Consider the following 26,183-nt stretch of genomic DNA (forward strand, 5'->3'; position numbering starts at 1 on the left):
AATCTGGCTGGCCAGGGGACAGGAGACGTGGCTCCTACATCTCATGACCATCTGAGCCCTGTGGGGGCTGAACTGGAGGAGGAGGACATTGGAGGACAAGCAATGTGTAGCGAAATGGGTGTTTTTTTTACACAGGTGAATAAAAAATTCTCACATTGTCGACTATTGCATTTTACCCCAACAATCTGTGCTTTCTGCCTGCCTGCTGTTGCCTTGCAGACCTACTGCCACCCTCACCCCTGATGATGACAATGAAGCCCCCTCTTTATCTGGCTCCCACATGCGATTGGCTACTTCATATTCCACTAATGTCTGTTCATCACTTATGTTACCCTCACCAATCTCGTGGCCATGTCCCTGACCGCTCGCAACGCGTGCTCCCACCCGGCTGTCATGAACGCTAGAGGGAGGATGCAGCAGACTTCTCCTCCAAGTCTGTGCTGGCCTGTAGTTGCTGAATTTCCTTGATAAGCTCATCCTCACTGAAAAGCAGGGCAGAGCCGTCAGCATGCATGACTTCCTGAGCAGAAGGAGCAGTAAAAGAAAGAGGCAGTTGCAGGATTAGGCCATGCCAACTAAGTGTGGTGTCAGAGGAGCCCACCGATTCCTGGCTATCTGTTGTCACCTGAGATGATGTTGAATAGCGAGTAAACCATTCCAGTACATCTGGATTGTTGTTGAAAACACAACAAGAGGATGACAGTAGCAGCTCTGGCCAGTTGCTGCGGCTGCTGCTACCACCACCTATTTCTTCTGTAGCTGCTACTAATGCTGGCTATGTGATATGGGGAAACAGCTCTCATGGTGTAAACACTTCTTACATTCTGTCGTTTGACCACACAATGCCGCTTTTTCCTAAACACAGCTAACAGAATGCATATTTCCATATTCATGAGAGGTGGAGTTACCAAAAGCCTGGAGAAGAAAGGGAGCAGCCATCTTAGAGGAAGCATACATTGAGGAACTGTGTGAGCAGAGGATCCGTCGACCTCCAGGTGTGAGAGCATCCCTCAGTGGCCAGAGCTGCAGCTAAGTAAAGCTGATCGTGTCCAAGACCCTGATCCTGTCCAGAGAAACGAGGATTGCATCCAGCAACGCTGATGAGAGCTGAGGAGCAAAGCAACATAGTCGTGGCCAAAAGTTTTGAGAATGACATAAATATTGGAAATTGGAAAAGTTGCTGCTAAAGTTTTTATAATAGCAATTTGCATATACTCCAGAATGTTATGAACAGTGATCAGATGAATTGCATAGTCCTTCTTTGCTATGAAAATTAACTTAATCCCAAAAAAACCTTTCCACTGCATTTCATTGCTGTATTTAAAGGACCTGCTGAGATCATTTCAGTAATCGTCTTGTTAACTCAGATGAGAATGTTGACTAGCACAAGGCTGGAGATCATTATGTCAGGCTGATTGGGTTAAAATGGTAGACTTGACCTGTTAAAAGGAGGGTGATGCTTGAAATCATTGTTCTTCCATTGTTAACCATGGTGACCTGCAAAGAAACGCGTGCAGCCATCATTGCGTTGCATAAAAATGGCTTCACAGGCAATGATATTGTGGCTACTAAGATTGCACCTCAATCAACAATTTATAGGATCATCTAGAACTTCAAAAAAAGAGGTTCAATTCTTTTTAGGAAGGCTTCAGGGCATCCAAGAAAGTCCAGCAAGCGCCAGGATCATCTCCTAAAGAGGATTCAGCTGCGGGATTGGAGTGCCACCAGTGCAGAGCTTGCTCAGGGATGGCAGCAGGCAGGTGTGAGCGCATCTGCACGCACAGTGAGGCGAAGACTTTTGGAAGATGGCCTATTGTCAAGAAGGGCATCAAAGAAGCCACTTCTCTCCAAAAAACATCAGGGACAGATTGATCTTCTGCAGAAAATATGGTGAATGCACTGCTGAGGACTGGGGCAAAGTCATATTCTCCGCTGAAGCCTCTTTCCGATTGTTCGGGGCATCAGGAAAAAGGCTTGTCCGGAGAAGAAAAGGTGTAACGATCACGTACACACACACACAGGGGGGAGGATAGTGACTACTGCGCTCCACCCTCACCCCTGGCCCTGCCTACTTGCCTCACGAGTCCTGATGACAGGGGACAACTGGACGGCAACTTAGGATACGTGCGGGAAAGACAGACAAGACAAATAACGGATAGTGAACGGACCGGGTCAAAACCAAGAGGACAACGCAGTACAGAGGGATAAGCAAAGAATGGTCAGGAGAAGCCGAGGTCATAAATACCAGGAGAGTCGAGAAGTACCAAAGGAGTCTGCAAAGAATAGTCAGGTGGAATCCGAGGTCAATATACCAGGAAGGATGTGCAGTACAAGAGGAGCAGGCAAAGGATCATCGGGAACAGGATCAGGTAAGTACACAGGTATCCAACAACTGCCAGGAACCTGAATTAACAGGCAACCTGTGGTCAGCAGGCTACCTGTATTTATAGTGGGGAGTGAGGGTCATGTGAAGTGGCCAGCGTCACATGACCGACCAGTCGAGCACCGAGTGATCAGCTCGGCACTCAAGGCAGACCTAGGAGCAGGGAGCCTCCCTGCTAGCAATGCCGCCCTGGGAACGAGGTCAAACACAGATCCTCGCTCCCGAAGCTAAGCAGCAGGTCTGCGGCTGATGGGAGACCAAGTGTTGCCACCCCGTTACAAAAAGTGAGTGCTACCATCAGTCCTGTGTCATGCCAACAGTAAAGCATTCTGAGATCATGTGTGGGGTTGGTTCTCATCCAAGGGAGTGGGCTCATTCACAATTTTGCCCAAAAACACAGCCATGAATAAAGAATGGTACCAAAATACCCTCCAACAGCAACTTCTACCAACAATCCAACAACAGTTTGGTGAAGAACAATGCATTTTCCAGCACGATGGAGCACCTTGCCATAAGGCAAAAGTGATAACTAAGTGGCTCAGAACGTTGACATTTTGGGTCCATGGCCTGGAAACTCCCCAGATCTTAATCCCATTGAGAACTTGTGGTCAATCCTCAAGAGGCGGGTGGACAAACAAAAACCCATTAATTCTGACAAACTCCAAGAAGTGATTATGAAAGAATGGGTTGCTATCAGTTAGGAATTGGCAAAGAAGTTTATTGAGAGCATGCCCAGTCAAATTGCAGAGGTCCTGAAAAAGAAGGGCCAACACTGCAAATACTGACTCTTTGCATAAATGTCATGTAATTGTCGATAAAAGCTTTTGAAACGTATGAAGTGCGTGTAATTATATTTCACTACATCACAGAAACAACTGAAGCAAAGATCTAAAAGCAGTTTAGCAGCAAACTTTGTGAAAACTAATATTTGTGTCATTCTCAAAACTTTTGGCCACGACTGTACACTGCAGTACCGCATGCTTGTTGGAGAAGCTTTTGTTCAGTTTACAGCCACCAGCGGAGACAGAGCAAACCCGATTCGGTAAGACTGATCGTTCATGCACCTCATTAAAGTGATCCTAGAGACTGAGACCAGGCCGGTAGTTAGTTAAATAGGATTTCTGTGTTGCTGGCTGTTCACTGCAAGGACTCCACAATTTAATGTGCCATTTCTCACTGGAGAGCTGATAAACTTCCCCTCAAAATCAATCAAGGTTGAAGTTTTGCTTAGAAGGAATACTCGGGCACATTCTACAAGACCAGTTATGGGAGGGGGAATACTGTAGAGCATTGTAAGTTTGTAAGCTGTTGTGCTGCACCGCAGGCTAGCCTGTACCACACACCCATATGGTTGTTCTTGATCTTTTAGGGTAATAACAGGTAAGGCATGGCTCTATAATTGTGAATGCCAGTAGGTAAATTGCCACACTTTCCTCCGGCATCCATCGGAGGGTGCTGTGCTGTGCAGCACACGAGTCTCAGCTGGTTGTATGTAAATTTATTGTGTGTTTCCAGCATTTGTGGTTGTGCTCATTGCCACGTTTAAGTAAAATACTGTTTTGGCAAAAGCTGGTGTTGGAGATGCTTTCCTCATTCGTGACTTCACTGTATCCTGGGGAAGCCACCCCAGTACATGGCTTAGAGCTACAGCAACATTTTTTTTACCACTGTTTGTTCCTTTTGAGAGCCCAGGCAACTGTTTGTTGGCCATAGTGTGCAGTAACTGAATCAGTAATGTAACAGATGAAGTATGAATAATGCAACAGATAGACAAAAAAAAATGTGCCTATATATTACACCACCGTTTAGTCCGACAATTAATCTAATGCAGCATAAGTCTATGTATAACTAAACAGATTGATTAATAATGGAGCAGCAGTCAGTCTATGTATAACAGAACAGATTAAGTATAAGTGGCCCAGCAGATAAACTATATAAAAGTGCCTATATATTACACCGCCTGTTGACAATAAGTCTGATGCACAGTACTATGTATAACTGAACTGATTAATTATTAAAAACGGCAGATTAACTAGGTACATGCGACTATATATTATATAGACTGGCTATTGAGACTAATTCTCATGTACAGTCAGTCTATGGAGCAGAAATAGAAGAAGATGCACAGGCCGATTACATGGAGCCTGCACTGTCCCTGCAATCTCCCTATGCTTTCCAGTGTCTAAAATTTTTCTCTACGATCTCCCTACACTGTCCCTGCACTGTCCCTAACTAAGATTATACAATTAAAGCTTTGTTAAACTCTCTCCCTAGCATATAGCACATCTGTACCTATGCTCAGTTCACTGTAAAATGGCGGAGAGCAGGCATGATTAGGCTTTTATATGGCTGTGACATCACAGGGGATGACTGATTGGCTAGCTGCATGGAATTATGAGTCATATCGTAACACGTGTAGACGCCATTTTAGAAAAAAATGTATTGTTGCGAATTGAATTTTTCTTAAAATTTGGATCAAATTCAATTCAATTGTGCATGGACATATAGAAGTGTTTATCCCTGACATATGATGTAAGGGGACAGTCATGAGGCCCCCATTCGAATTAAGTTAGACATTGGCAGATTTAGACAACATTCAGCTAATATGTATTGCCAGCTTAACATGCAAATGCAGGATCAGACTTTGCAGGTTTGTATGTATTCTGTAACCAAGGATAAAACAGATCTTCATAAAACTTAAAGATCCAAGACCATAAGCAATTTGTAATTTTGGATGCATTGCACTAATACAAAATTATATGAAGGGTATGATGTGTCTACAGTATGCAAATTCAGAATGATATTTGAGGTAAAAGACTGGGCAGTGTGTGGAACACACTTTGAAGCTTCTGTATGCTGAGAAAGGAAATTCACTAAACACAGTATTTGACACAGATGAAGAAGGAAGTGCTTAGAAGGAGTGTCTTTGGGAGGATTCATCTCAATCTGCTGCCTACAACTACACAAACTCGACGGTGAGTCTACACGGTCCTACAAGACTTTTGAAGGACACTTGAAAGCTCTCTGTTGTGTGCTGCATCTGTGCTTTCAGGCTCAGCTGGGCTGGTAAACATGACTCCCTGGCAGAGGACTATCAAAGAAAGATATGGAGTTGGTGAGTTAAACATGAATTCTAAAATCTTATATATTTGCTTTTCTGTTTTAGAACAGGAAGGATGTGGCAGGTGTGCAGTCAAGATGGGAGTAGTGATCAGCAAGTAAAATCTACATTAGGTTCCTGTCTACTTTGCTGGGTGTATGATCTCAATAGCTCATCCTTTTTTGTAGATATCTTACAATAGTGTTTTTTGTGTCTGACAGATTAGTTCTGTAATAGAAATAAAAGATTATCAAGAACAAAAATGGGATTAAGATTTCTGCTGAAAGATATTGAGTTGGTTGTTATTGCATACATGTGCGTTCACATGTATCGCAGCAAACTCTCCAGTTAGTGTGGAATGCATATGTCTTTTTTGGTTGATAAGTCATGCTGAAACGAACAAACAGCTCGCCATACAAATGTTGCTTGTTCACTCTGCAGTTACAGTAAGTTACACTTGATTACGGTACATCCGCCTCTGTAGATAGAATCTTTTTTTTTTTCTCTTAAACTTGATTCCGTTAGCAGATGACACTCTTATCATGATTACCAAGATAGTAAGACCAAAACTTTTTTTTTTTTTATCTCTTTCATAATTTTAAAATCAAGTTTACCTACAGTAATTGGTTATAATGATCCTTGCAAAGACTATTTACGGAAATATTAGTATTACATTTTTATAAACGGGTTGTCCAGGATTTAAAAAGAGCACCACCCTTGTCTTTAAGCATTGCCTGATCTTGCAGCTCAGTTTCATTCAAGTGAATGCTGCTAAAAATGCAATACTGCAACATCATCCTGTAATAGAATTTTGCAATCCTCTCTTTCAAGAGAAATACCTTGGCTTTCATTTCCCTCATGTCACAAACTTCTAGTACATTAGAGCAGTGTTTCCCAACCAGTGTGCCTCCAGCTGTTGCAAAACTACAACTCCCAGCATGCCTGGACAGCCTTTGGCTGTGCGGGCATGGTGGGAGTTGTAGTTTTGCAACAGCTGGAGGCACACTGGTTGGAAAACACTGCATTAGAGCTTCAGTACTTATTATCTTGAGGGAACGGAAAGGGTGTTATAACGGGGCAGCTAAAATAGCTGTGAGCAAGGGGTAGGCAAATTACAGAAGTAGCCAGTTACAATCAGTCTAAGATATTTTTACTTACTTTTTAGTCAGTAAGTGCGTCCATAAACATCAATATAATAGAAACTTTGAAAAGTAACACATTTTTAGAGGTATTGGTTTCCAATCTCCAAGGATTTGTCCAGCCATACTGTAAAGCCAACATTTCAAATACTATATCTAGCTGCAGTATATAACAGAGATGTAGATGCGTAGTTGTGTATATATAGATTTCTGTGAGTCTTTGAAGCAAATAATAAAAACAACTATGTATCCCAATTAATCAAGTGTAAGGAGGAGCAAATCAATTCTAAACTAATCGTATTTGTTATGAACTTCGCAAATTTTTGGCCAAACTAACCTGAAGCTAATGCAATTTGCTTTGACAAATCATGTAAAAACTGTGCTGAGGAAATAATGTGTGTGTGTCAGTGTTGTGATAAGGTGTACAGTGTGGAAAGGTGTGTATATCTCAGATAACTCAGCTGGGTGGTATGACTAAAATCTAGAGTGCAGTAGTCTCAGCAGCATGTAGGTTGCTGAGACAATGTTGTTTATGGTATATTCTGGGCTGGATTTTAGTTCGATTGGCAGATAGGATTGGAAGTGGGATCTGCCAATGCACACCCTTCCAGGATGGGTGTTCCCTTGGTCCAGAGAGAATCCCAGGTGAGGTCTGCGATAATCAGGCTGGGATAAAGCACCTCCCAGGATGTCAGTCTGGGGAGGGTGTTATCCGGGACCAGAGGTTTGGAGTGGTCTCAGGCAGGTAGTCTAAGGGACCACGAGGCTAAGTGACAGCCTGTAATTTGGGGGATGCAGTGACGCTTGTGGTACAAGGGTCACAAGGCCAGAGTTGGAAGGACTGCTGGACCACAATCCCCCAAAGGGACTCTGGAGAACTGTTTGACTGGAAAAGCCAGGCCTGATTCCAGGTATGAATTGTAACCTGTGCTTTAGTCAGGGCTTTAGTTAGCATGTTTAGGTAGAGCCCAGATGGGCAGGCTTTTATTTTGTTGGTGCTGGTGTCGCAATAAAGCCCATTTTGATATGAAAAATACGTGGTCTGAGAAGAGGTCTGTAAGCATGACCCCAGAAAGAGAGCTAACCCTCACAGTGTCTGTAAAAAACTGTGTCAAAGTATACGGTTACAAGCAACTATTGTACAGTGATAGGGACACTATAGGGAAAGTATAGGAAAAAAATAGAGTTAATCGTATAGATTTTAGGGAACTTGACCAGGGAAAGCTTTGAGGGAGTGAGAAGCTGGTCACACTGAGCTTAAGCTGCTTGCTGCTAGCATTTCTACATTATAAAACCAACTCCCCTTTAAGAAACAGAAAGACAGCTTTTTTTCCTTGAAAACCTCAAGTTTCTACAGTTCATTATTACTGGCACAGAACACCAAAAGCTGCTGCAATCAGTGAGCAATTGCACTTTTTTCAGTGCATTATATCTGTATATATACCAGTAATGTGTAGATGCATCATTGTATTGCACTGTACGTTTCTTAGTACAAAAATTGTATTGCTGACCCAGTGATATTAAACACAGGGTTCAAAACATTTCACTGCCAACCATGCATTGTTATACTGATGTTGCCATATGCATCATTGCATCTGTTTCATAGTGCAAAGATGCAATTGTTGAACCAGTGATATTAAATGTAATCATAGTTCAAAGACATTTCACTGCCCCACTCACCTGCATTACAGTGTTCATGTCATTGTCATCATCACTTACTGCTTCACCAGCTCAGACTACGCCTCCTTCTTCTCTTATGCCTCCCTGTCGATATTGAAATAAGTGGTCAAAAAACAACTCTACATGTCACGTTCGGGTGTGGGAGGAAAACACCACACCGAACAAAGGATGGAAAAGGGTGAGTGAATAAGGCCTGGAAGCTGGGGAAAGGAGATGGACACCTCCTAGTAAAAGCTCTAATCAAAGTCCTGACTAACTACCAGTATGAACAGACCCCAGAGGAAGGTGAGTTCATACACTGGAATACCTGTGTCCTAACTCACCCTATACGACCCTGGTACTAATATCAGGACTGAGACCACCTGTTCCTCCAAAAGGAAGGACGAACAGGAGTCTCCCTCAGGCCTTAATACAAATGACAAGGAAATGCAACACAAAATAACCCAAACAAAATGCAAAAGGGAAAGAAAACACTTGACTTCAAATGGCAATGGCAGCACCAGGAACTCAGCCGAGATCCACACACCAGCTATTCATAACTCCAACAGAAGCTATAAACCGCATAGCATAGTGGGCTAAACCACAATAAATAGAGAAGGTTAAATTACCATAATAGCCACACCTGGGGAAAGAAGGTGTGGCAAGCACCAGAAACAACACAGACGTCATTTGATCCATACGAAAAACAAGTCGGATCAAACCACTTCTTGCCAGTCTCACCAATCTCCTCCCACCTGTCGTGGGAACGTCCATGACACTACATTTCCCAGCAATCCGCTGTTGGTGCAGTTGCTGCCGTACAACTTAGTGAATTATGCTGCCTTAAAGGAGCTGATGGAATGCACTCAGCCTCACTGGAAGATACCTAGCCAGTATTATTTCCCCCAAAAAGCCATCCCTGCCTTGTACTGTCATGTGGCAGAGAATGTGGGTTGCTCCTTGCAATTCTCACTGAGCGCAGTGCAAGTCATGGTAGAAACCTGAGCAGCAGCTATGAGCAGTACATGCTTTTGTCACGCCTTGCCCTGTGAATGTGCGGAGGTCTGTCAGACTAGCTGCACATGTCTGACTTCTCTGTTTGTTTTGATTTGGGTTTGAGCTGGATCCACCTTTCCTCAGGTGTACTGGGTTTCATTGTTAGTGAGGCTATTTATCACTCCTTCCCCCAGTGGTCTGTGGGTTTTAGTTCTTTCCTGGGAGCCCTTGATTTGTGGTGGATCGTCTGCTCCAGCTCTGCTCAAGATAAGTCCACTTCTTTATTTCCCTTTGTGTGTTTTTTCTAGGCCTCTAGGAAGACGCTTTCTTCCTCCTGGTTTGAAGAAGCAGGTTGCCTCTTCCCTTTTCCCTGATGCTTAGAGTTTGCCCAGGGTGTTTAGGTTTAGGCATAAGGGCATGTGCATATCCACCCTAAGGGTATGCACATGGGCACAGCAGTTTAGGGAAAGCTTTTAGGGATCGCTAGGAGGTGACCCTTTTCTCCCTAGCTTTTGGGCCTAGTCGTTTGTTTTGTTTGTTTTCCAGTGTTTGGTTATTTCCCCGCTTACCTACCTATCGTGACATTATAACCCTCCCAAAAAACTGTCATATCCCTGCTGTTTGTGAAATGGAGGCTATGGATGCCTTGGTTGATCGCATGCAGGGTTTATCGCTGGAGGTTGCTGATCTCCGCAGTTCTGTTGCACGGTGTCGGAATGCTCTGGTGTCTGGCACCGTTGTAGGAAATCAGGTCTGCTTAGAGCCTAAATTTGCATTCCCTGATAGGTTCTCAGGGGGTGGTGATACCTTTATTCGGTTCAGGGAGTCCTGCAGTTTGTATTTTCGTCTGCGGCCGATGTCATCTGGTGACGAAAATCAAAGAGTGGGAGGACGTGAGTGTATACAGAGCTTGGGACTAGGTAAGCCTTAGCTTACTTTGTGTGAATTAAGACCTGAAGTATTACACACATACTCACCTTTCAATTTAGTAAGGTCTCCAGTGTCTTATGCTGTGCAGATCTGCATCATATTCTAATTATGTGTGGTTCACTTATTTTCTAATGTAAATATAAGTCCCATGTCACCGACTGTATAATGTCCATAATAATTGTCATTAGTCGCTTAATATAATGTACCTACCTGATTGCAGATTTGTCTTGCCACTATGTTTGTAACTCTTTTTATGAAAATTAATAAAAAGAATTTGAAAAAGAAAATCAAAGAGTGGGGATCATTATATCTCTGCTCAAAGGGGACGCACAGTCCGGGGCTTTTTCTCTGCCGACCGGTTCACCATCCCTCTGGTCGGTGGATGATTTTTTTTAGAGCCTTGGGCTTGATTTATGATGACCCAGACAGGGGCTCTATGGCTGAATCTAAGCTGTGCAGTTTGTTACAGGGAGAGTGTACTGCGGAGTTGTATTGTGCAGAATTTAGAAGATGGGCAACTGACTCGGGGTGGAATGATCCTGCACTCCGGAGTCAGTTTTGTCAGGGGCTATCTGAGAGGTTGAAAGATGCCCATGCTTTTCATAAGTATCCCAATTCATTGGAGACATCTAAGAGAGCTGGATGTCTGTCTGGAAGTGGATCGTCCCACCTAGTCCCCGGGGTAATATGTCTTTTGAATCTGGGACAGGAGAGGAGCCAATGCAGTTGGAGCAGGTTTCCTTTCGCTCAGGTGATAGGGATTTTAGGAAGCTGAATAAGCTATGTTACTTCTGTGGAAAAGAAGGTCATTTTGTTTGTGCGTGTCCTTTTGTTAAACCTCAAAACGGTAATGAAAAACTATGGAGGTATTCACAATAAGAGAAAAAAAAAGACTTCCCTGACTCTTGGTAGTGTGAATGGGGAGTCTGAGCAAGCCAATATGCATTCTCCCTGCAATACCCGTTTCCTCCTGCCTTCCTTGGTGGTGCTAGACTCAGGAAATTTTGATTTTGAGATATTTGTTGACAGTGATGCGGGGGTAAACCTTATTGATTTTCAGTTCCTTCAAAATCTTGGTTTTAGAACTAGCACTTTAGATAAAGAGATACCAGTCTTTGCTATTGATTCCTCCCCTCTCTCACAAAAGAGTCATATCGTTCATGACCTTCAGTTAAGGGTGGGTGATTCACATGTTGAGTCCATTTCTTGTTTTGTTATGAAGGGCTTGCCTGCTCCGATGGTTCTGGGTTTACCGTGGTTGATAAAGTATAACTCTGCTATTGACTGGTAAACAAGACAAATCAGTAGCTGGAGTGAATTTTGTTCAGACAACTGTCTTTGTGCTTCTATCTAAGGGGCGTCAACTATGGTCCTACCTCAGTTTCTCTCTGATTTTGCGGAGGGTGGAGCTCAGGAGCTGCCTCCCCATCGAGAATATGATTGTCCGGTCAATCTCATCCCTGGAGCTAAACTGCCCAAATCTCGACTATACAACCTTTCCCAACCCGAAAGAGAAGTTTTGCGGAAGTATATTGCAGGGAGTTTGGCAAAGGGACATATTAGGCCATCTAAGTCCCCTGTGGCCGTCGGTTTTCTTTTTTGTAAAAAAGAAAGACGTATCACTTAGACCGTGTTTAGATTTCCGGGAATTAAATCTCATTACGGTCCATGATCCGTATCCCCTTCCTTTGATTTCTGATCTATTTAATCAAATTGTCGGAGCCAAGGTGTTCTCCAAGAATTAAGGTTTAGGCACGAGGGCATGTGCATATCTACCCTAAGGGTATTCACATGGGCACAGCAGTTTAGGGAAAGCTTTTAGGGATCGCTAGGAGGTGACCCTTTTCTCCCTAGCTTTTGGGCCTAGTCGTTTGTTCTGTTTGTTTTCCCGTGTTTGGTTATTTCCCAGCTTACCTGCCTATTGTGACAGCCTTTCACAGCCCACTGGGTCAATGTTTTTTGTGGCAAGGCAGAATGGCAGCAAGAAGGCCAGGTCCTGTTGACCCTTCCATGTTTGAGCAATGTAGTCAGCAACAATGACCAGAACATTGTGGCCATGCTGCATTTGGGGAAAATAACACATGTTCACTGCATAGCAAAAGTGATGTACTTGTGCAATGCTTTTTGAAAAAGCACACTGACTTGCAGAAGAAGTCTGGCCATGTCCAGAAGACTATATGATTGGGCATAGATTAGCTGAAAGAAAGTGCACCATAGGGTAGTACTGTACGTCCTAGGTTGTAATTCTGGTTAACAGAACACAAAATGGAGGCTCACCTTAATTGGTTGTGCTACAAATAGGCGCAACACTATAGTAGGCTTATTGCAATAAGCTGTCCAGTCGCTGGGTATGCAGCCGTAGCATCCAATTCTTCCAAGAGAGGGGCCCAATTTCCTCAAAGGCAATGTAGTAATGGTTTAATGGGACCCCAGTCAAGGTGCAAGAACACCGATTATGACAGATGCAGATTTGAAGAAAAATTGCTCATCAGGTAAAAACAGTGCGCCTGCGCCGATGACATCACCGAAAGAGAAGACGTCATCGTTGCAGGCGCAGGCGCACTGAGGGAGTTCTGAGGAGACGAGCCTCCTCATCTCAGAGCGCCTGCGCCGAATGAACAGAGGCGCGTGATTTTTAAAATGCTGACAGGGCCGGCCGGAGGACGAGATCGCGGCTGGCCCTGTCAATCAACACGACAAGGGGGCGGTTTTTTGTGGCGGCTACCAGCAAGTAGACGCCCTACTTGCTGGTAGAGACCTGATTTACATATTATAAAACTTCGTTTTTATAAGAAACGGCTGAATCAAAGTAAGTAACACCATTATATTTTCATATATCGCACTATAAGGAATGTAACTAGCCCAAAAAAAAAAATATGACTTTAGTGGGGTGACAGAAGCCCTTTAACACCCAGGCTCAGTCCTACCTGGACTCTGGCGCATATCATGTTCCCTGACCCCATGGACTTCTGGGCAGGCAGACTGGAACAGTGGCCCGAGCTGGCCCAGTATGCTCTCTCTCTTCTCTCTTGCCCAACGTTCAGTGCCATCTCAGATAGGGTTTTTAGCATAGCAGGGGGCAATAACATATTATTGAGCAGTTCAGGGACATGCATCGTTCAAATTCACCAGTGTACAAAATATTACTTTTGTCAAAAAGTACAATGCATGAATCCTTGAGGATTTGCACAATTCTCCAGCTCAGGTTGATGAATAGATCTGTCCTTGCTGACGGTGCCCCATCATGCCACTGCCATTGTCTTCTTGCCTACCATCGTGTACTGTACCATTAGACTGCTGCTGCCGCCACCGCAGCCATTACTACCGTGCAGCTGCTGCTGTCTGCCTGCCTACCATCATGTTTCATACCATATGGCTGCTACTGCTGCCACAACTGCCGCAGCTGCTACTCCCTGCTGCTTATTCCCTACTGCCTCTTCAATTACCCCTACACAGCTTCCACTACTAATACTACTACCCCGAAACTGTTGCACACATATCTACTACCTTGTCTGTTCCATGCTGCGCTGCTGCTGCAGCCACTACTGTTGCGACCACATGCCACTATTACCTTACACTTTCCACATCCACATTGTACTGTTGATGCTTCCACTTATGCATGTATAGTTATGGAAAGGCATTTTGTCCCCGTTAAGGGATCTGCTGCTGTTGAGGCATAATTTTTGGACACTTGGTAACAAGCCACTGTTTTTTCCCCAGAATGTTTTATTGCTATATGTCCATGATAAGGGACACTTTATGGAAGCATTCTAATATGAAAAAGCATAGCACATTGGGAGAAATTTATCAAACTGGTGTAAAGTAGAACTGGCTTAGTTGCCCATAGCAATCAATCAGATTATGCCTTTTATTTTTCACAGCTCCTTTGGGAAATTAAAGGTAGAATCTGATTGGTTGTTATGGGCAACAAAGCCAATTCTACTTTACTCCAGTTTAATAAATCTCCCCCGTTGTTTGTTGACCATGCATTTTACCATAGCTTTTTATGTCAGTATATTCTGGTGCTCTTTTGAATCCATCCCATAACGTTCACCTAATGTTCTCAGTGCTGATGAAAAGAAGTTGTTTCTAATGTGCTGATTCTTATTGAATGGTCTGTACAATAGGACTTATGAAAATTCAATTTGTCCCGAAGATAAATTTCCTCGTGCTTGGTGGTAACGAATCATACTTTTTCTAAAATAGCTGCTGCACATGTTAGAAAGAGGTAATATGAAACCCAGAAACAAGGGATCACACATAATGCCATGCAGATAGCCAATCAGCAGATAGCCATCCCCTGTGATGTCACAGCCCTATAAAAAGTCTCCTCCTGCCTAGTCTCCGCCATTTTCCAGTGAAATTAGTACAGGGAGAGACCTTACAGGCATTAGGGACAGTGATGAGGAAAGACTTTATTTACCCAAAAATATTATTGAGCAGTTCAGGGACAGTTTATTGACAGTGTAGGGATATAATAGGGAGGCATTATCCACACTACAGGGAGAGAGCAGGGACCAATTGAACAGTGTAAAGCTTGGCTAATAAGAGCTATTCTATTACACCTAGATGCACTAATTGGGGTTAAAAATTATTCTTGTACTACAAATTTTAGGTTGTTTGCATTCTTTGATACATAAGTAATTCTGGCATTCCTAAATTCTGTTATTGGGGTGAAACTGCGGTCTGATAGTACAGAATTTGGGGGGTTCCCATCTTTTATATATAATTCAATCCGTTAATCCATGATTGTGTAAATTTGATAATACAGATTTTAGTGTGTTTGCTTTCTTTTACATATAGTTCAATCCATTAATCCTTGATTGTCTAATTGGGGTGATATTGTAGCCTGAAACTACAGATTTTAGGATGCTCAAATTCTATAAAACATAAGTATATCCGTTAATACCTATTTGTGTAGTTGGGGTGAAATTGCAGCCTGACACTACAAATTTTACGGTGCTCACATTTTATTATACATAAACATATTCATTAATCCCTAATTGTGTAATTGGGGTAAAATTGCAACTTGGTATTACAAATTTAAAGGTGTTTACGTTCTTTTATACATAAGTGTATCTGTTGATCCCTAATTGTGTCTTTGGGGTAAAATTGCGGCCTGATACTACAGATTTTAGGGTGCTCACGTTTCACTATACATTAGCATATCTGTTAATCCCTAATTGTTTAAGTGGGGTGCAATTGTGGCCTGATACTTCATATTTTATGGTGATCATGTTTTATTATAGATAAGTATATCCGTGAATCCCTAATTGTGTAATTGGGGTGAAATTGGACCCTGAAACTACAGATTTTAAGGTTCTCACGTTTTATTATAGATAAGTATATCCGTGAATCCCTAATTGTTTAATTGGGGTGCAATTGTGGCCTGATACTTCAGATTTTAGGGTGCTCATGTTTTATTATACATAAGTATATCCATTAATCCCTAATTGTGTAATTGGGGTGAAATTGCAGCTTGGTATTTCAAATTTTAGGGTGTTTACGTTCTGCGGATCCGCAAAACACATACGGTCGTCTGAATGGAGCCTTACAGGTGGGTGATCACCCCATATAGACTCCCTGATCACCCCCTTGTCATTGATCACCCCCCTGTAAGGCTCCATTCAGACATCCGTATGTGTTTTGCGAATCCACGGATCCGCAAAACATGGACACCGCGGATCCGCAAAACACGGACACTGGCAATGTGCTTTCCGCATTTTGCGGACCCGCACATTGCCAGAACTATATAAAAAATGCCTTTTCTTGTCCGCAATTGGACATGTTCTATAGGCTCTACAAAAAACGCAGTGTTCGCCCGATCAAACCTGATCTTGTGCACACACTTGTGTTCAATCCGCCCTACCGCAGTGACAGATTTTTTTTTTCTGATCACTGAAAAATCACCGTAAAATCGCTGCGGCGCTATAAAAAGATCACTTTTGAGGGGCATGGCGAGTTCATATAAGATTTTTTTTTTTTGCCACAAGTTAGTGGAAATTTTTATTTATTTTTTTTCTCTTACAAAGTCTCATATTCCACTAACTTGTGACAAAAAAAAAATCTCACATGAACTCTCATGAACCCCTCACGGAATCCAAAAGCGTAGAAATTTTTTGACATTTATATTCCAGACTTCTTCTCACGCTTTAGGCCCCTAAAATGCCAGGGCAGTATAAATACCCCACATGTGACCCCATTTCGGAAAGAAGACACCCCAAGGTATTCGCTGAGGGGCATAGTGGGTCCATGAAAGATTTAACTTTTTGTCACAAGTTAGCGGAAAGGGAGACTTTGTGAGAAAAAACAAAAAAAAATCGATTTCCGCTAACTTGTGGCAAAAAAAAAAACTTCTATGAACTCGCCATGCCCCTCACGGAATACCTTTGGGTGTCTTCTTTCCAAAATGGGGTCACATGTGGGGTATTTATACTGCCCTGGCATTTTAGGGGCCCTAAAGCATTAGAAGAAGTCTGAAATCTAAATGTCTAAAAATGCCCTCCTAAAAGGAAAATTGGGCCCCTAGGCTGCAAAAAAGTGTCACACATGTGGTATCGCCGTACTCAGAAGAAGCAGGGCAATGTGTTTTGGGGTGTATTTTTGCATATAACCATGCTGGGTGAGAGAAATATCTCTCTATAATGACAACTTTGTATGAAAAAAATGGGAAAAGTTGACTTTTAGAGAGTCATTTCTCTCATCCAGCATGGGTATATGTAAAAATACATGCCAAAACACATTTCCCTACTTCTTCTGAGTACGGCGATACCACATGTGTGACACTTTTTTGCAGCCTAGGGGCCCAAATTCTAAAGAGCACCTTTAGGATTTCACAGGGCATTTTTTACACATTTGGATTCCAAACTATTCTCACGCTTTAGGTCCCCTAAAATGCCAGGGCAGTATAAATAGGCCACAAGTGACCCCATTTTGGAAAGAAGACACCCCAAGGTATTTCATGATGGGCATAGTGAGTTCATGGAAGTTTTTATTTTTTGTCACAAGTTAGTGGAATATGAGACTTTGTAAGAAAAAAAAAAATCATAATTTTCCGCTAACTTGTGACAAAAAATAAAAACTTCTATGAACTCACTATGCCCATCAGCGAATACCTTAGGGTGTCTACTTTCCGAAATGGGGTCATTTGTGGGGTGTTTCTACTGTCTTGGCATTGTAGAACCTCAGGAAACATGACAGGTGCTCAGAAAGTCAGAGCTGCTTCAAAAAGCGGAAATTCTAATTTTTGTACCATAGTTTGTAAACGCTATAACTTTTACCCAAACCAATAAATATACACTTATTGCATTTTTTTTTATCAAAGACATGTAGAACAATAAATTTAGAGAAATATTTATATAGATATAGCAATGTATTTTTTTTTTTTAACCGAAAGTAAAAAATGTCATTTTTTGGCAAAAATTTCGGTAAATTTCGATTAATATCAAAAAAAGTAAAAATGTCAGCAGCAATGAAATACCACCAAATGAAAGCTCTATTAGTGAGAAGAAAAGGAGGTAAAATTCATTTGGGTGGTAAGTTGTATGACCGAGTAATAAACCGTGAAAGTAGTGTAGTGCAGAATTGTAAAAAGTGGTCTGGTCATTAAGGGGGTTTAAGCTAGGGGAGCTGAGCTGGTTAAGGACTTTATACTGACAGGAAGTGTTCCTACACGATTGGCGCATAGCAAATGTGGTGCCAATATTCAAAATGGGTCCAAAAACAGAGCCCGGAAACTATAGGCCGGTAAGTTTAACATCTGTTGTGAGTAAACAGTTTGAAGGTTTTCTAAGAGATGCTATGGTATCTTGAAGTACCTCAATGAAAATAAGCAAATAACACAATATCAGCATGGCTCCATGAGGGATCAGTCATGTCAAACTAATTTAATCAGTTTTTATGAGGAGGGAAGTTCTAGACTTGACAGTGGCGAATCAATGGATGTTGTACATTTGGACTTCTACATAGCATTTGACACTGTACCACATAAAAGGTTAGTATATTAAATAAGAATGCTTGGACTGGGAGAATCATGTCTGTATGTGGGTAAGTAACTGGCTACACACTCAGATTCAATCACTTTGACTAGTGGAGTACCTTGGGGTCAGTATTGGGCCCTATTCTCTTCAATAGATTTATAAATGGTACGTTTGTTAAGAAAGGGAGAGGCACTCATAGGGTTGTATGAAATTGAAAACGTATTTAGGAAAAAAGGTGCCAATTATTGTACTCACCTTTTATTGTTGTGCATCTAAAAGGCACAATACTAGTGATAATGGTAGGTCGGTGCTCTCGGTACCTCTCAATCCTCGTAAGTGGAGTGGCCGCCGGTTTTCCAGGGGAGTGATGTGAGATTCAGTGGGGGGATATGTACCAGAAACAGTACAGAAATAGGAAACCTTCTTGGAGCAAACACAACTTCAGTGTTTTACAAATATCCACTGAAATTGTGTTTGTGCCAAGAAGGTATCCTATTTCTGTACTGTTTCTGGTACATATCCCCCCACTGAATATATTTATTAATGATCTTGTAGAAGGCTTGCACAGTAAAATATAAATTTTTGCAGATGATACAAAACTGTGTAAAGTAATTAACACGGAAGAGGACAGTATACCGCTACAGATGGATCTGGATAGATTGGAAGCTTGGGCAGAGAAGTGGCAGGTTTAACACTGACGAATGTAAGGTTATGCACATTGGAAGGAATAATGCAAGTCACCCATACATACTAAATGGTAAAACACTGGGTAACACTGACATGGAAAAGGACCTAGGAATTTTAGTGAACTGCAAACTAAGCTGTAGCAACCAGTGTCAGGCAGGTGCTGACAAGGCCAATAAGATAATGGGTTGCATCAAAAGAGGCATAGATGTCCGTAATGAGAACATAGTCCTACCACTTTGCAAATCACTAGTCAGACCACACATGGAGTATCGTGTACAGTTCTGGGCTCCTTTAAACAAGGCAGATATAGCAGAGCTGGAAAGGGTTCAGAGGAGGGTAACTAAAGTAATAACTGGAATGGGTGGACTACAGTACCCTGAAAGATGATCAAAATTAGGGTTATTCACATTAGAATTTTTTTTTATTGAGGGGAGATCTAATAACTATGTATAAATATGGCAGGGGACAGTACAGAGATCTATCCCATCATCTATTTATCCCCAGGACTGTGACGAAGAGACACCCTCTGCGTCTGGAGGAAAGAAGGTTTGTACACAAACATAGAAGAGGATTCTTTATGGTAAGAGTAGTGAGACTATCGAACTTTCTGCCTGAGGTGGCGGTGATGGTGAGTATACTAAAAGAGTTTAAGAGGGGCTAGCATGTATTTATGGAATGTAATAATATTACAGGCTGTACCTACTAGAGATGGGTCGTTGATCCAGGGAGTTATTCTGATTGGAGTCGAGAAAATTGGCCTCTACCTCGCAGTTTTTTTTTTTTGCCTTCCTCTGGATCAACTTGCAGGATAACAGGCCAAACTGGATGGACAGTCTTTTTTCGGCCTTATTAACTATGTTACTATGATACTACAGATATTAGGGTGCTCAAGTCTTATTATAAATAAGTATATCCGTTAATCCGTAATTGTGTAATTGGCGTGAAATTGTGATCTGATACTACAGATTTTAGGGTGCTTACAATCTATATTAGTACATCTATTCATCCTTTTTTCGCGGGGAAATTGGACCCTGACACTACTGCTATTTTGCCCTTACAGTTACTGTTACAGTACAGGATGTCCGACTGGTAACAGGCTATTCTAAGAGAACATGCAGTAGCCAAAATGTTTCTGGAGCTGGCAGAAGTAGCAGAAGAAGAAGGGAGGGGGGGGGGGGTAAAATCATTCACAGCGACAGGCCAGAGCTGACACTGTTATCCAGCATCATGTTTTGACCAGCAACCCAGCTGTCCTTGGATGGTTGACTCGGTCTTCAACACCAGCTCAAGTGACTTCAGACACCCCCAGCCAGGAGTCATTGGGTTCCTTTGACATAACGCTTAATTGTCATGGCCCAGGAACAAGCTCTGTGCCCCCACCTGTCCTGAACCTGACTCTTTTGTTTTCTTTTCCTTCTGCTGGAGAAGTATTATATGCCATTGGCTGGGCTCCGCTGCTTCTTTTGGGTAGGTGGGCAAGTAGCAATAATGATAGTCCGTGGGAATTGGTGTTGCAAGAGGTCAGGCACGCAGCCCTGAGACTGGTGAGGGTGACATGCAGACAGTAGTGGGTGACAATGTAGTTGATCGCAAATGGGAGCCGGGTGAACAGGGGGATTCATCATCATCATCATCTGGGGATGAGGGTGGCAGCTTGCGCGTGGGGCAGCGGCTGAGCCAGCAGGGTGCTAGCGTGACCATGAGTCAGCGGGGTGGCAGCAGTATGAGGTCTGGAGACAAATGTGCCCATGGTTGACCGTCTGCTACTCAGGAGCCTACCTGTCTGGAAAGAACTAGCGGTGCCTGGGTTCCCAGAGGCAGAGAAAGCAGTCAGCATGGAAGGGTGGTGGGGGGAAAATGCCATACTCTGAGATGTGGGAATTGTTCGTCAAGCCACCGGAGGACATCAGAGTGGCCATTTCTAAATCTATGGGCAGAAGGTGAAGCATAGCCAGGGTGCCAATGTTGGCACCACGGCCCTGCACCAACACATGCAGCGTCTTTATTAAACATTAACAGCAGTTTTTGTTACGTTTCAGTATAAGCACAGACTGGCTTGCTCTCTGTTTTACCTTGAACCTGTCACACAACAGCTCTGATAGCTCATGTGTAGCCCTTATCTTTGAACTTCTGAACACCAGGCGGGAGGTGACAACGGCATGCACTAGCATTTTAGTTGACTCGGGGGTGAGGAAGGACATAATACAAGATATATTTTTGAGATGAAAGCAGCAGATGACTTGAAGGACAGGGCAGAATCAAATGTTATCCCCAGCCATTTGACCTGTGAAACTGGTGAAAGCATGGTGATGTTAACTGTAATGGAAAGGGGGCTGAGTGACATGTTGGAAAGATAATGAAGTCTGTTTTCTCTCTGTTGAGTTTTAAGAAGCGGAAGGAGAAGAATGAATATATTGCTGATAGACACACTAGGATTCTAGATAAAAGGGAAGTGACATCTGGGCCAGAGAGGTAGATTTGTGTGTCATCAGCATAGAAGTGGTATTGAAAGTGTGGGACTCTATGAGCTGTCCCAGGCCAAATCCATAAATATCAGGAGAAAACCTTTGTTCAACACCAACAGAGAGAGAGCGTGATAAGGAGGTGGTATATGAATGGGAAACACTGAAGGATTTGTTGGTTAAGTAAGGGAAGATGCAAGAGATGTTGAGTAGTGTTGATCGAGCACCAAAGTGCTCAGTTGTTAGGGTGCTCGAGTCGAACACCTCGGGATGCTCGGGTGCTCTACCGAGCACTCGAGCACAATGGAAGTAAATGGGAGAACCCAAGCATTAAACCAGGCATCCCCTGCTCTGAAGAGGGGAGGGTGTCTGGTTCATAGGAAAAGGTCAGAAATTGATGGAAACACCACCGAAATGGTTCGGGAACAGCATGGGGAGGATGTCTGGATGCATCTTGGACTCCCAGTTCCCTGCTGGTAACGATGTTGTCTGAGTAGTATGCCACTTTTACAGACTGACAATAATACGCACAAAACCGAAGATAAAATCGATTTTAGAGGAAAAAATGTTAGGAAACATTCTTTCCTGTATATTTACTTGTATATAAAATGCTGCCAAAAATTATAAGGAAGAGGCACTCCGATACAACCTGTATATCACATAATGGAAGGCCTCATTCACATTGTGGTACAATTGTTCAGGTAGTGGGACTCCTACACCCTTGAGGAGGGCATCATACACCCTTGGAAAATTATGCTTGATGCCCTGCTGTTGACCCTCTAAAATCTTGCGGGTGAGAGTCTGCTGCAGAGCTGACTCTCTACAACATTAGGGGTGAGTGCCTGCTGCTGATCTGAGCATCCAAAAAATTATGGGCGAGTGCCTTCTGTTGAGCTTACCATTGAAAAAATTCTGGGCTAAGACCTGTTGGTGAGCTGACCCTGTAAAACATTATGGTTAAGGGCCTGCTGGTGAGCTGACCCTCAAAAACATTATATGCAAGAGCCTGCATGTGAGCTGACCCTCTACAACATTAGGAGCGAGGGCAGACTAATAAGCATGTTGATATGATGGAAGAGGAGGAGGAAGAGAAAAGGAATATTGAACCATATACCCTTTTTGTGGTGAATGTGAATACAGTGTATTCAGTACATTATAAAAACACATTTAAAGTGCTTTTATGTTCAGCCGCTTTTCTCTCATGTAGTAGAGAGGTCAGGGGCAATCCAGGCCTTGTTAGTTTTCATAAGCATTTTCAGTTGACAAGAGGATGCATTAAAGTTATTATGCCCCCATCAGCGCTAAATACCCGCTCTGACAAAACACTGGCGGCAGGGCAGGCCAGCACCTCCAAGGCGTAGAGCATCAGTTCATTCCACGTGTCCAGTTGTAAGGCACAGAGGGATCATTGAGGATGCTGACACGTCTGTTACGTACTTCACCATCTTCCAAAATGTTGCCTTCCTTGTGACACTAGGCCACGCATCAGGGTGAGGGTGCTGGCGGGGTGTCATGAAACTGTCCCAGGCTTTAAAGAGTGCTGCTCTGGCTCTGTTGGAACTGCTGTGTGTTACCCTCCCCTCCTCAGTTGCCCAAGGAACTACGTACTCTGGGTGGATGTGGTCACTGATGGTGCTTGCAAAGGTTCAGGTGAAGGGTGGGAGGCATCCTGGCCTGCACCTACGACAGGGGATTGGCCAGCACATAACACAGGGGAAAAGGAGGCAGTGGTGTGACCCGAAGACACAGATTGTGGACCCAGGCGTTCGGCCCACCTATTAGGGTGCTTTGATGCCATGTGGCGGATCATTCTGGTGGTGGTGAGGTTGCTAGTGTTCACACCCCGGCTCATTTTTGTATGGCACAGTTTGAAAATTACAACTCTTTTGTTGTCAGCCCTTTCCTCAAAAAGCACCAGACTGCGCAACACCTACCTCTTGGCAAGGGATATTTCCACAAGGGTGTTCTCCAGGGAACAGTTGCAGGCCTGTTTGGTGTGGCCCGTCTTCTCCGTTTTTGCCACCCCACTGCCTCTTCCAGCCTGTTGCGGTGCTGCAGATCCCTCTCCCTCTGTCCTCGCTCGGATTGCCACCTTCCCAGGTTTGGTCAGTGACTTCTTCGTCCACTTCCTCACTCTGGTTAGCCTCCTGACTTGTTGACCTAACAACAACCTCAGTTATTGACAGCTGTGTCTTATCCTCTTTATCAACCTCTTGAGACATTAATTGCCGTTGACTTATTGGCAACTGTGTCTCGTCATTATCATCCACCTCGTGAAACACTAATTGCCATTCCCCACCGTCATCTACTTGTGACTGTGGATGCTCAAGAGTTTGGGAATCAGGGCACAAGCTCTCATGTCCCTCTTCAAGCAGGTTTGTCGAGAGGCACAAATGAAGGAATGGCACTGAAAAGAGCTCCTCGGAATATCCAAGTGTGGGATCACTTGTTTGGCAAGAGACTCCATTGTGGGTATAAGGAGGATTAGGTTGAGGATTTTGTTGACCAGACTCTTGGCTACTGTCTACGGAAAAAGTATACTGGATGTCACAGATATTTTTGGGATGTGCACACATTACACAAGAGATGTAGTGCAGCTAATGTCACTGTCCGCAGCGGACACCGTCTATTGAAAATGTACACTGGATGTAACAGATATTTTGGGATGTGCACACGTTACACAGGAAATGTAGCGCAGATAATGTTGCTGTTTGCAGCGGCCTAACTATTGCATGCGCTAAAAGTAGATTTTGCTGCCACACACAATAGTCCTTAAAAGGACTTTTGGGTCTGTAAAGTTTTAGCAATTTAGAGCAGGTTGGAGTGATTGGGTCTGAAGCTGGATCAAAGTGAGTGGTATGAGAGGTGGGACACCAGGTTTTCACTCTTTCATCCCCGTATAGGGATCTGAACTTCACTGCAGTGGCAAACAGAAGTAGTCTCCATTGAGAGGCTGATGACACAGGCAGGTCAAGAGACATTACTGGTGAAAAGGTAATCAGAGGGCAAGATGAGGCCAGGATAGGCAGATTTCATGCAAAGGGTTAATTCAGTAAACAGGAAGAGGTTTGGAATGGGATGTCAGAACAATGTAACAGTGCACTTTTGCAGGACTAGACAAGCTAGGAACCTGTAGCTCAGACACCTTCCCATGGGGAAGGAGCCCTATATTCATCAGGGACCACTTCCTTTGGATAGGGACACATGTGAGATGGCTTTTTAATAACCCTTTAAGAGCCAGGAAGCAGCAAGAAGCAGACAGTGAAGGCTGCAAGTGTCCTGCAGCATGAAGCAATGAAGAGGGTAGATGTCATGGTCTCTCCTGTGACAGGGTTCAGAAGATCTAAGAGACTGGCTGCACGTGATGTGATATGACAGCCTCTTTGGTTTCACTTGTTTCTGTGTTGTTGCTGGTTATGACCACACCTCTTGTCTCAGGTGTAGCTTAGGTGTGCCATACTCCTCTATTTAGTCTGGTCTCACCCATCATGGTATGTGGTTGATAGCTCCTTTCTGTTTATGGAAGTGCTGGTGTTTGGTTCTCCACTGAGTTCCTGCTCGTCAGCATAATTCGGAGTGTCTTTTCCTATTTTCTAGTTTCTTGTATTCCCCTATATTTTGGTATTAGGTGTGAGGAACTCTCCCGTTCCTTCAGCAGGTCATCTTTTGTCCTGACACTATTTCCAGGGTACTTTACGGTCAGATAGAGCTCTAGGTTACGGCATATGAACATTCCTACCATCGGGGTCTGTTCATAATGATAGTAATCAGGGCTCGGTTTAGGGATTCACTAGGTGGAGATATTTTCCTTTCCCTAGTTTCCAGGCCTAGTAGTACTTTTTCCCTTACCTCCTGTGTTTGGTGTGGCAGTAGAACTCCGGTGACCTTGCTTACCAGGAGAAAGGTTTCTCATCACTATACCCCCCTTATGCCTTCTCTGCTTTTGTCCGCACTGTGGTGCATTGATGTTCACGGCAGGCTCTTGTGATCTCTACTCAGGACCAAATTGCCTCCAATCTACCAGGTAGAAAGCTTTACTCCTAACCATGACATCAAAGATGCTTTTAACTCAAACTTACCATCAGGACCAACCACAGATCTTTTCATGTGCGCAGTCAACTGGATCAGAAAATATTTAGTCTCCTGCTAGATCTGGAAAAAGTCCTAAGCTAGCACCTCAGAAGAAACTAGAAATTGAATCCTTATACGTTGCCATATGCTAAAATGGAAAATTGGCAGTAGACTCTCCTGAGTGGCTATTATAAGAGAATTCATCCAAGGTAAGCAAATGCACCCAATCTTCATGGCATGGACAGATGAAATAGTGCAGATAATTCTCCAACACTTGGTTGATATGTTCTATATGCCCATTGAGTGAGGATTATATGCAGACATTCAGCAGTCTACAGAGATTGGTTAACAAGATGAATATCAGAGGAGTGAAATGAGCAATGAACAGTCCACAACTACTCAGATTTATGTAAGAGCAGTCAGACTATCTGTAAGAGCCTATGGAACTCTCTGCCTGAGAAGGTGGTGATGGTGAGTCCACTATAAGAGTTCGAGAAGGGCCTGGATGTATTTCTGGAGTGTAATAATATTACAGGCTATAGCTACTAGAGATGGGTCATTGGTCCAGGCAGTTATTCTGATTGCTTGATTGGAGTCGGGAAGGATTTTTTCCCCCTTAAGTGAGGAAAATTGGCTTCTACCTCAGTTTTTTTTTTTTTGCCTGCCTCTGGATCAACTTGCAGGATAACAGGCCGAACTGGATAGACAAATGTCTTTTTTCGGCCTTACATACTATGTTATTATGTCCCCAAGCAAGAATCTGTCTCCTGTTGGCTG

The 26,183-nt window shown here is 43.3% G+C and overlaps 1 protein-coding gene across 3 annotated transcripts in view; it reads left to right on the top strand.

The window, feature by feature from the left end:
- Positions 1-5,351: 5,351 nt before the first annotated feature.
- The window catches only part of DOCK2 (dedicator of cytokinesis 2), a 1,177,826-nt gene continuing 1,156,994 nt past the window's right edge, over positions 5,352-26,183 (top strand). For all 3 annotated transcript variants that reach the window (XM_044280877.1, XM_044280878.1, XM_044280879.1), the window contains exon 1: positions 5,352-5,498. In XM_044280877.1, the coding sequence (XP_044136812.1) occupies positions 5,456-5,498 (43 nt within the window). In that variant the 5' untranslated portion in view covers positions 5,352-5,455. The remainder of the gene's footprint in view (positions 5,499-26,183) is intronic.

This window comes from Bufo gargarizans, chromosome 2 (assembly GCF_014858855.1).
Source record: "Bufo gargarizans isolate SCDJY-AF-19 chromosome 2, ASM1485885v1, whole genome shotgun sequence".
In the NCBI taxonomy this organism is placed as follows: Eukaryota; Metazoa; Chordata; class Amphibia; order Anura; family Bufonidae; genus Bufo; species Bufo gargarizans.